The sequence below is a fragment of the Musa acuminata genome, chromosome BXJ2-9 (genome assembly GCF_036884655.1).
Source record: "Musa acuminata AAA Group cultivar baxijiao chromosome BXJ2-9, Cavendish_Baxijiao_AAA, whole genome shotgun sequence".
Lineage (NCBI taxonomy): Eukaryota > Viridiplantae > Streptophyta > Magnoliopsida > Zingiberales > Musaceae > Musa > Musa acuminata.
Genome location: NC_088346.1, coordinates 10,988,577 through 11,000,757, shown reverse-complemented (window position 1 = coordinate 11,000,757; position 12,181 = coordinate 10,988,577). Strand labels below are relative to the sequence as shown.

The following is a 12,181-nucleotide window of genomic DNA, read 5'->3' as shown; positions in this document are numbered from 1 at the left end:
CTTGCGGTTGGCGCGAGCAGCGGGAAGGCTCGCGGGAGGCGCGAGCAGCGACATTAGCGAGGCGCTCGGGCCTCGCCTCGCCTCGCTCGAGCGCCTAGGCGAGCGCCCGAGCGCCTTTTGCAATCACTGAATAGAATATATAAAGATCATTTGGTTTGACTGCTGTGCAATGGAGAAATCGTTTTATTTCACAAAACAATATATCTAGTTCTTTTTGGTTTCACAAAACAATACATCAATCGAGAACTCGCTCCGCAATGAAGTCCAAATCGTTGTTCTGTAATTAAGGGTAATTCATTTAATTGAAATATTATCTGACCTATCATCTACTTGCTTAACTTATTTCTAGCTCTATTTAAATATACCAAAGAATATCACATGTGGATGTCAAAGCATCGACAAAATTGATGTAATGTATTTCTTAGAATTTAGCTCCAACTAGGAGAATAAATGAATAATATTCTAGTGTCTAGAGATTCCAAATGTTTGGTTGATGCAACTTTGAATACAAAGGCCAAATGTCCATTTACCAATGTTTTTATTATTTTTATGCCATGTTATCAAAGGTGTACTTTCACTAATGTGCACCTTATGTTAAGCACTATGCACCTTCTCAAGAAACCAGGGTTTATGAAAGGTGTGCTTCATACATGATTAATATGTCTATCAAGTTTATCTTTAATTCTTTATCAAATTATTTGATTTAAGTATTATAGATTAGATTTTTTTTAAAGGGATTCTTGTTTGAAGACCAAACGGTAAGGATTTTGCATCATATGCTTCTGTTGTCCCTATTTTCTCCTCTTTCTTTCAACTCTCTTTTATTTTTCTTATTTCTTTGTTTATTTCTTCCGTTCTCATGCTTTCTTTCCTCGTTCATTTTCTTTTGTATAGGCACCTCTATTTTATTTCTTCTCTTTTTCTTTCTCTCTAGACTTCTTTTCTCTTTTTTAATTTTTCTGTTTTGTTGTTATCTGAAACCACCAACCAAATGTTTCTCAGGTTTTATTTTCCTTCTTCTGACAATATATATATTTTCTTATAACTACAATATCCATCTTTAAGCTTCTCACTGTATTCCCAGCAGCTATATATGTATTATATACAACTGAATTATAAGTAAACTGTGATTCTCCAATTATTTTAGTCTGAACATTGTCTCTAATATATTTCAGTATGACTTGCAATTTTCTTTACCAATGCATGCTCAGAGGACTTGGGATCTTAGCACTCGAGTGCTTTATAAGCTTTTAATAACTCTGATTTTTATGTTGGTAAAACAGTTTGTTTATATGATACCAAGATATTGTTTCCGTTTAGTCATGTCTAGTTTGATGGCTGACTCTGATTTTTATGTTGGTAAAACAGTTTGTTTATATGATACCAAGATATTGTTTCCGTTTAGTCATGTCTAGTTTGATGGCTGAAAAGGACACTTTTCTAATTGAAGGAATCTCCCTGTCTTACATAGTTATACGGGCTGGAGTGTTTGCTACTTAGTAGGCCTTTCTAATATTGTTTTCAACTAATCTCGATTTCTGCTTACTGGAATATCAGCGGGTTATTTCTGATCAGTAAATTTTTTGTTTTTGTATTCTTTTTCCTTCCAAATGAGCAAATTTAATTACATATAGAATAGTTGTCACTCTTATTTGCCTTTATTTGCAAGTGCTAGTTCACAAAGTAGTTTTATATGTAACTTGCAATTTTTGTTGGAACCATATACCAATAAGACTGAGATACATATGCTGGTGTCTGATTCAGTGAGTGGACAAAAAGAAAAGTTCAGACAATTGAGTGAAAAGAGTTTTATTTTATATATATATATATATATATATATAGTCACAAAAGAAAAAAAAATAATCTGCATAATCTGTGAGGTCAGCTGTTTCCAGTAGCTAAAATATCTTATTAGCCCCTAATTTTATTTGTCTTGCAAGGATCAAATACTGTTCATTCTTTTAATTTTTATGACCATCTAGCAACAGTCCACATGAGAGAGGAACTTGGTTCGATCATAATCCATAACAGATAAATGTAATGGCATGAAAAAAAAGTACCTTTTTCCAGTAGACGCATGCTTGTTAGGTTAGAAAGTTAATTGCTTTATATAAACTTTTTCATGTTTTATGCTTTTGATGCCTCTTTATCATGCTAACGATGGTAACTTTTGAGTTGATGACAGAGCATAGACATGTTGGATCAAATAACTTCAATTTACTAAGCAGTCGAAGTCATACAATTTTCACACTGGTACCTATCCTGCACTTAAATGGGTTATTTATTTCAATTCTCCCAGTTTATCTTTGTGACAGACCTTTCAAAATTTAATACTCGACCAACTAAGATGCTAAGATAATCTAAGGAGACTTGTACTGTTAGCATGACATATTTGTTCCCAAATGTTAAAGTCTTAATTTTTGGTCTGTGGAGCATTCCACATCACTGAACATTTATCTAAATTCATGGTTCTTTCTGTTTTTTTCCAAGGCTTTCCTGTTTCAGTTGTGATTGATAGTTGGTTTCATTAATAAAGGATTCTATACTGACTATAAGTTATATAATCTTCTGAGAATTTCATTTTCAAGGCAGTAGAGCTTAACTTCTATTTCACTAAAGGAAGGTTAAATGCTTTGAAGTTCACTAGTGAATGATTGAGTCATAGGTTGATTAAAGGCAGAATTGGCTTAGAATTAGGTTGAATAAGTTTCTGACACGAGAAAGAAAGGGAGGTACTTGAGCAATAAATGCACTAAACATGTCTTCATGCCTTTTTTTCAGAATGGTTTTTATACCATCCCAAAAAAAGTAGAAAGAATGTAGAAATGAATTCTTCTTATTTCATTTAATACCAAACTTACAAAACATAAAGCACGTAATTGTAGAAAAATGGAAACTATTTTACAAAATAAAAAATTCCACAAAATCAGAAAACTACAAAAATAGAAAGCTATCCTTAGTAAATCCTACAAATTAGAAAAGATTTACAAGGAAATAAACAACATAAGAAATATTTTGAATCCTTCAACACATGTCAATGTCATAAATAAAGAAAATGAGATAAAAGAAGAAGAATAAACCAGCATTCTGTATCTTCTATTGGATAGATTATCGTTTACCAGTTAATTTTTATATACCGAAATAACATTTTAGATCTAGTCTGGTACCAGCTTTTTTCTGTCTGGGATATTTCATCGGTAAGGAAAAAGAAAAGCAACGCACAAACATTAATAATAGTATTATTTGGAAGCACCTAACGTTTTTCATGCCCTGCAATCCAATATAGCCATGCCAAGCTTAGCATCAGGGTCTGCAGTACCGAACTGTACCGCTTGGTATGGGTGGTATGTACTGGTCCGACCGGTTGCCAGTATGTGGACCACCTATTACCGGTCCGAGTGCACTGTAGCACTGTAGTGCTACGGTGCTCGGCACACCTGAGTGCAGGTGTACCACTCGGTATACCGTACCATATCGGTACCGAGCCCAGGTCGAAATACCAGTATGGTACGGTATTGCGAACCTTGCTTAGCAGTTAGCATAATATAAAATGGATTATTTATCGTGCCAATATATAAAAATCTTTTCCCTAAACCCCTTTTACTGCACCCTGTAAGGTGTATGGCCCAAAATGGGCTGGTCTATCACTGTATCTGGTGGTACTTCAAAGTTCAAACCATGCTATCCCATCCCTTAGATATGGTAAATTTTCCTTGGTTTCTAGTTCTTAACATTCTCTTCTCTACAACGGGACGTAAAATGATAGTGTTTGAGCATATAATTTATTTCCATACAATATCTATGCCATATTTAATGGTTGGTTTTTAACAAGGATTTCCGTCTCATGTACCGAGCTGGTATGTACTGGTCAGTACTAGTGTACTGACACACAGTACATCGGTATTTACTGTTGTTTTGAAGAGACAGAAAAAGAGGGAGAAGAGGAAGGGGCAGTGGAGAGTCAGAGGAGGAAGGAGGAAGGAAGAAGGAATAAGAGGAAGCAATATAAGAAGGAAGAAGAAGAAGTGGCGAAGAAGGAAGAAGGAAAAAGAGGTGGAGAAGAGGTAGGAGTGTATTTGGGAAGAAGAAGGAATGTGTCAGCAACGACATGACCAAGGATTCACAAAGCAGCGATGGTAGCAGCGGCATCACGAAGTAGCAGTGGTGGCAGCAACATTGTGAAATAGCTGCAGGGGCAGCGGCGAGGCAATGTCAGTGATGATGGCAGCAGGAATGTGTGTCCTAAGTTGGTTTTTTTCCTTTTCTTAGTGCTGAATTGGATGGCCTCACTGCTTTACCTTATTTTTTTAATTATTTTGATTGGGCAGCCTGAAACGGGGTGGCCCGTGTATCGGTCCATGCCTAGACCGGCATGTACCGCCCGTTTCATACCTTTTTGGGCAGTACAACAGTCATTACTCTTTAAGTATATTGCTCTGCTTGAAGCATTTCAAATTATTTTTTGTGATTAGTTTGCTGGGCTTAAATATTAAAGTGATTTCCGTTGCTGCATAAAAAGTGCAGCATCATATATCAAAAACTAACATAAAAATCATCAATGAAATAAGGGGGATTGGATGATAGTGTAGATAGAAAGTTTAAAAGCAAATTGATTTTAAAATAAGAGAGGAATAAGCTATTGAAGGTCAAATGGCACTGGAAGGAGACTATTTTCACCAATATGAAGGCATTTTTGTTCTTCTATCTTAATTTTTCCTTTTGAAAATCTGGACTAAAGAATCAACTCTTGTAGGATGTTGAAATTTAAAAGAAAAAAATCAACTTGTTTAATCTTTACTGATCTTAATTTTTTGAAATCTGTGAATCATTATGGACCCTACAAATTGAAAAAGATGGCCCTAAATTGACTTCAGACATAAGAAAGTCCCTCACCAACAATTAATTGGGCGAGATTAGAAGTCAAGGTATATTCTCAACTTAATTACTTTGTTAAAATCAGCAATTCATAGATGTGGAATTGAGAAGAATCTACTTAGAAGCCACCAGTGTTCTAAAAGGTAATCATTTCAATTGCTTAAGAGGTATGGTAATATGGCCCAATTGCATGACACTTGTTATTCTAGATGTTATTCATGGCTGTCTATGTGAAGCATATTACCTAAATGGCCCATGGATCATGTTGGTAAGCATGGTATCTGAAAAAGAAAAAGGTCTGGGTTTTTGTTGCTACAGGCCCAAAGGGGCTATTGCTACAATGTTCGTCACATTATAAACAAATAAACGACATTTATACATTGAAATAAATAGAATTTTTGGAGATAATTGGAAACAAGACTTGTAATATATATTATGTGGAAACAAGATAAGCTGAAAAAAATAGATGATGCAATTTTCAACAGAGCTAAATATAGTCAGCTGTTATTTTGTTTCATCCATAAAATAGGGTTGATTGCATAAAAATATATAATTGAAGAGATTTTTCCCTTTTTACTGGCATAATTGGCTACTAAGAGTTAACTATTATTTATGAAAACTGTAGAAGATAAAGTTGCAACTGGTTTGCCAGATCTCTAGGCCTGGGGAATTGTTAACTACTGCCATCAAAATTACCTCCTGCATTCTCTACAAATTTAATAAAATTTGTGAACTACTTGCTTTAATTTATTTTGTAATATGTAGATCATGAAAGATGGATAACTCAAAAATTAGTTAGTTCAGGAGTTCTCCATAATCCATATTTTCAGTTGCTGTTTACAGCTCTTCCACATATATGCCAGTGGTATTGGTACCTTGAGCAGTGGATTCAATTTTGAACTCTTAGAATTTGCATCTGCAATTACACTTTTTATTATTGTATTTATTAACCTTGAGTAGGAAAATTGGTTTAACATCAGAGTCTTTCAGATCACTTATGAACCAATATCAACAATCCTTAATGGATGCCTGAAGTAATTGCAAATTTAAGTTTTTGTTACATAAATTTATGGCTTCCTTACAGACAATAGAAAGTAGCTCTTGTGGTGATTGCAGTGAAGGGGGAGCAGTTAATTTTTCGCAGCTTGTAAGTTTATCTCATTCATGCCTTAAAACTTTATCTAGTTGTATTCTTGTTTTTCATTACTTCATCATTTATATGCTTCTAGCATAGACTCCATTTTTTGACTTCGATGCTGGAATTTCTTCATCCTGATGTATCCTTTTATTGTCACTAGATCATTATGAAACAATCCATTAATTATTTAATTATTTTCTTTTGTTAAATGCAGAACCTTATCGATCTGGCAGGTTCTGAGAGCTCGAGAGCTGAAACTACTGGAGTCCGTCGGAGAGAGGGGTCTTTTATAAATAAAAGCCTCTTAACTCTTGGAACTGTAAGATCTTAAAACCATTGTTTCTGTAATTTTTATATCTAAATATGTTGGTTTCCTAGAATTATTATATCTCTGTTCTTTAATTCACTTTTTTTGTGACGATGTATATGTGTTGGCAGACTCGGCACATCTTTAATTTTTTCTATTCTATTTTAAAATTTGGGTTCTAGTATGTGAAACGTTAGCTTAAACAACATTGAACTTTGTGCTTGGAGAAGGCTAAGGAATATGGATTTAACAGTCTATATTGACCAAGGCATCTCTATGCTGGTGTACTGAACACACCAACAGATACTGACATTGAGAAAATTTTTAATATTTCTCAGCAGTGTACCATGTTGTACTTTCCACCTAGATTCCAATAGAATCTGTTTCCTTGCCAAGGAAACCTGATCTACATAGGTTTATTTCTATTAAATGAACCAAGCTAATTTATTCGGAAGCATTAAATTTGTGCTCCATCAATTGCATAAAAATGTACTTTATTAACTTCCTTCACTTTAAGGTCCTTCAATGACACTTGTTGGAACAACGTAAGATCAGATATCCTGAAGATGAATTATTTCCTGCCATTAAGATTTTAAAAATCTGTTGCTAGATTATTCAAGATCCATTAAATCCTTTGTTTATTATTTCTAAGCTAGTTGCCTTGGGCTTTCCTTATCTCTAAATTATTTTTCATGACCTTACTAACTCATTTATAGATCTTATCTGGACATATTTGGAGCATCTTAAAAAAGATTTCTTCCTTCTACACTCCACTGTTTCTGTTCCTTTCTCCCGCCAAAGCCAGCAGGGTCTACCGTGGTATGCAAGCTTTTTTTTGAAAAAAATTGGAAAGATCGATATATGCTATATATTAGTAAAAATTGAAAGCTAATGTGCCTTATTTCAAAGGTCACAATCTTAAGATTTTGGAATAGTTAATTTGGATGTGTCTAGACTCTATAAAGAAGAATGTCATTTCGTCTGAACTGGTGTGAAACCGATTGTACATACTGATTTGGTCATAAACAGGTATGTGGACTGCTCTGTTTTGGGGGCTCATGTTTGATCCATTTGTTTCTTTATCTTTTATCTATTTCCTTCTTTCAATTTTTATCTCCTTTTATTAAATTGAGATGTAAAAAAACAACTTCATGAGGTTTTAAGACTACTCAAAAGTATTATTGAGAAGTTTAAGGCTTGGTGATGGGCACAACTGCTCAGAAGAACGCTCTGACCTATATTCTATGGTGTAATAACATAAGAATGATCAGGACTAGTGATGGGATTTTGGGTTCGAACACATGGCTTGATCAAACTTTAAAACATTTGCAAACATGAAAACCTAAATAAACCTAAATAAAATGCTTTATGACAACTTCATGGTGCACGAAAGAGATGGGAAGGACACCATTAGTTTTGCTCGGAAGGTTGTGTGACAAGGACAAGCATAGAGTCTTCCTTAAAGAGAAAGAGTCAAAAATGTGAAATTGGAACTTCTTAACCTTACAAATTTGATAAACCTTAACATCCTCTCTGATTTGGCTGCAAGCAGCAAGTCTTCTTTGTAAACTTTGTGATAGCAAGCTGAAAGTGAGTATCCCTTTACAATTTAGAAGTTGGCAGGAAATAGCTGGGCTGAATAATTAGGATATAGGTGGCAGTAAAACATTTGATGCAACCAAAATTTTTCCCTCATAAAGATGATTATGTTAGAAACTGATATTCTACAAATTTTGGAACTATTCAATAGGGCCTATAATATAAGCAGTTAAGCACTACATAGCTAACTATAGAACTAAATTGTTCCATACTGAGGTGTTCATGCAAGACTAGGGTTAAAGAAGGTTTTCAAGTTGGCCTGCTTGGACTTTATTTTTTAATTGTAAAGACGTTGCATATCATGATGGCTTACAGTTAGGAATAGCTATATTAGTGGTAGGATGATGGTTTCAGATTCTACATACTTATGGTTTGTCTGGTTATCCCCAACCATGGATGAATAACAAGGATATGATTGGAGTTTTTAAATGTTTTCATCTCATAGTATGATACGTTTTTCCAATGCAGGAGGATCAGGCTGAAGATAGTAATGTAAATTGTGGAAGACTAAAACAATTAAATATGGAGAGAATGTTCCACCATTTACTATTGCATTTGATATAACATCACACTCTTATGTTGGATGGCCTAAAATCTAATTGCTAGTTGAAGGTGGATAATCTAGTTAAAAGATATGTGGTGGTTTGTGCACTTTAGGTAACATTCAAATTGACCATTGGAGCACTGTTACATTTGGTAACGGTCGATTTTGACTGTTATTAACCTGTACCGGATGGTAACAGTCGAAATTTTGATCGTTACCATCCAATACAGCCCTATATCGTTCGAGATGGGGTTATATCATTGATACTACTGGGTATTGGGTGGTCCGTGTACCAGTTTGCTAGCGGACTGATATGTACCTCCCATACTGGGCGGTATGGTACGAAATTAAAATCGCTTTTATGTGCGCATATTTTATGCTAGGGCAGCCCTTGATTTCATCAACATTATATAACAAACTTATAGGTGATCAGGATATATGGGAAACAAAATCATCTACTAACACTAATGTTAACATCTAGTCGTTGAACAAAGAAGTTTAACGTTGAAACTTGAAAGCAAAACTATTTGTTCAAAAAACTCCTTATCAAATGATTTTAAAAGAATTGTTGGATCCTACAAGTATGGGCTACTGCTACATGTATTTGTTCATGATTCAAGAATGAGCTATTTGATATGATGATACAGGTTACTGAATTTTTCTGAAAGCAGTAATTTGATTATGAATCTTACGGGGATTAGCAGCCTTTTATTTAGCTAGGAGTGCTTCTTTCATGGTTGTTACTCATTAGCTTCTTTACTTAGTTTGAGTTATTTTGCTTATTTTATAAAGAACAGCTAAGACCAAAAGAGTGTAAAGGCAACAACTAATCCTACATGACTGTAATATGATTGGACCAACAAGGATAAATTAGTTAATCTTTCATACTGAAGAGCATGAAGAGGTGTTCATTTAATCCATGTCATACTGAACTTTGTTCCTCTCTAGAGCAGCATTAAAACATTCAATATAGGGATAATATGCTGAACTTTCTCCTATATGAATGCTGAATCTAAAATCATCTCTTTTGGTCAACTAAACAGTTATTTCTAATTGTGGAATTCTTTGTGAAATGACAAACCAAAATATCAATAGTTGGAACTCAATAGACTAGGAAATTATTTTTCACTCTTCACACTTTGAAAATGCTTTTAAGCTTGTGCTATGTGACGCATAGTTAGCTGGAACAAAACCAATCCAGCAAGTTTCTACTGAACCTGCGAAGTTATCCTTTATTCTTCACATGATCTAGTTTCAGTTGTAATTTTACTTATCATTTGCTGTACTGCCCGAGTTGGTATGGTACGCGTGGTACAGACTGGTTCGATTGGCGACCAAGGCATAGCATGCCCCCAACATTCCATGTGTTGGTACATTAGTACAGATCGATATGTACCAGCCTGACAAATCTCTGAGATGTGTCCAATACTTGAAATGGCGAACCTTGATTTTAGTAGTTCTTTCATTATAGTTGGATTCTGCATGATAAATTCATTAAGATGCCATAAATTGGAATCATTAATTAGATTGAACTGAAATATAATAATGTGCTTGATCACAATGTAATACTAATGTTGAGCAAACCCACATCTTTATTTATCAAATTCTTCCTGTAAATTTGCTAAACTACTTCATTTTCCAGGTAATTGCAAAATTGACTGATGGAAAAGCTACACATATCCCTTATAGAGATTCCAAATTAACTCGTCTCCTCCAATCATCTTTAAGTGGTCAAGGGCGTGTTTCTGTAAGTTGATGTTACTCACTGTGCAACTTTAATCAAAATCATTAATTCAGGGGCTAAGTCTGAATTTATTTTTCTTTTGTTAGCTCATCTGTACAGTAACCCCATCATCAAGCAATGCAGAGGAGACACATAACACACTGAAATTTGCCCATCGGGCAAAATGCATTGAGATTCAAGCTTCACAAAATAAAGTATGTCCATCAGACTTAAGTAAATGTTTGACTAGCTTAAGGATAATAGTCCACCAACTCCTTAAGTGGAGTTTAATTTCTAGCAAATGTTATTCCTTGTCTGTCTATCTTACATTTCCTTCTATGTTTTGACTTATTTCACTTATATAATTGTCTTAAGGTTTCATTTATTGATGTAGATTATAGATGAAAAGTCTATGATAAAGAAGTACCAAAATGAGATCCGTTGCTTAAAACAAGAGCTAGAACAGTTAAAGAGAGGAATTGTGACAGTTACTCCACAGAAAGATACCGGAGAAGATGACATTTTTCTCTTAAAACAAAAGGTAGGTCATCATTGCATACTTGTGCAATGCACCTTTTGGAAGGTAATATAACACCTTGCTTTTAAATAGAATATTTAGAGGTAACCTCATGAACCTGTTCATTTTTAAAATATTACATGTTATTCAGTTCATATGTTATTGTCTTTCTAGTTTTATTATTATATCGATGATGAATGAATCATGAAAGAGGCTATCAAAGTCAATAACATAATCGAGATTGAGTGATGTAACAGTATTGTCGGGTTCTTATCAATGATTTCAATAGGCGCTCGGGCGAGGCGAGGCGAGGCCCGAGCGCCTCATTTCATTTCTAGGCGGCGCACTTTAAAGAGGCGTCGCCTGGGTGCTCGCCCGAGCCTAGGCACCGAGCGCTTTGGGTGAGTGCTCGGGTTAAACCATGCGATCTAACCAGCGTTTTAGGTCTGGTTTGGTCTCTAGTGCTTTAGTTGGTTCATTGAACCAACTAAAGTACCGATATCAGCCTTCCTCTCACGACTTCCCAACCCTAACCCTACTCGCCGCTCCCGCTCTCGTTGCCACTGCTTGCTACTACCGTTGCCGCTGCCACTATCGCCGCTCCCGTTGCCGCTGCCACTGTCGCCGCTCACCGCTCCCACTGTCGCTACTCGCTTATATTGTTGTTGCTGCCACTGTCGCCGCTCGCTGCTCCCACTACCACTGTCGTTGCTCGCTGCTCCCGCTCCCGCTGCCATTGTCGTCGCTCATCGCTCCTGTTGCCGTTGCTCGCTACTACCGCTGCCACTGTCGTTGCTCGCCGCTCCCACTCCCGCTACTGTTGCTCGCTGCTACCGCTGCCACTGCCACTGCCACCATCGTCGCTCGCCGCTCTTGCTCCCACTCCGGATCTCATTGCTCGCTGCCACTGTTGTCACTTGCCGCTCCTGCTGTTGCTGTTCACTGCTACCGCTACTGCTGTCGCTGCTCTCAGTTAGCAACCTCGATCTTTCTCTTACTCACACTCTTCTCACTTCGTATACTATTAACAGTATACTACTAACTGTATACTAGTAATAGTATTTTTATTTATTAGATTAATAATATATTATTTTGATTTTAATATTATTAATTTTTATTTATTTAAAATTATTATTATTGTTTTGAATTTTGAGACTTTTTGTTAATGTGATATTGTAATTTTACAAGATTTTCTTAATTTAATATCATATTTTTATTTAAATAATTATATTTCTTAATTATATTATATATTTTTATATTTTAGCGTCTTGTTTCGCTCGGGCGAGCGCCTAGTGCCTCGGGCATTTTTGGACCTTGGCGCATAGTGTTTTTTAAATCACTGGTTCTTATTTGGTTGGTTTTCTGATATTACAGTTAAAACTTAAAAGTCAGCTAGAACTGGTCTGCACCAATTGAAGTCAATCAAACTTGGAGAATTAATTATTCTGACACATCTCCATGAAGAATCATAATGTTGC

The 12,181-nt window shown here is 35.5% G+C and overlaps 1 protein-coding gene across 3 annotated transcripts in view; it reads left to right on the top strand.

Moving 5' to 3' along the window:
- The window catches only part of LOC103998042 (kinesin-like protein KIN-7D, chloroplastic), a 38,093-nt gene that overhangs the window by 17,707 nt on the left and 8,205 nt on the right, over positions 1-12,181 (top strand). For 2 of the 3 annotated variants that reach the window (XM_009419416.3, XM_018818350.2), the window contains exons 9-14: positions 2,186-2,253; positions 5,960-6,022; positions 6,228-6,332; positions 10,106-10,210; positions 10,294-10,401; positions 10,581-10,727. In XM_009419416.3, coding sequence (XP_009417691.2) covers positions 2,186-2,253; positions 5,960-6,022; positions 6,228-6,332; positions 10,106-10,210; positions 10,294-10,401; positions 10,581-10,727 — 596 coding nt within the window. The remainder of the gene's footprint in view (positions 1-2,185; positions 2,254-5,959; positions 6,023-6,227; positions 6,333-10,105; positions 10,211-10,293; positions 10,402-10,580; positions 10,728-12,181) is intronic. The other variant, XM_065125673.1, reaches the window with a different exon arrangement.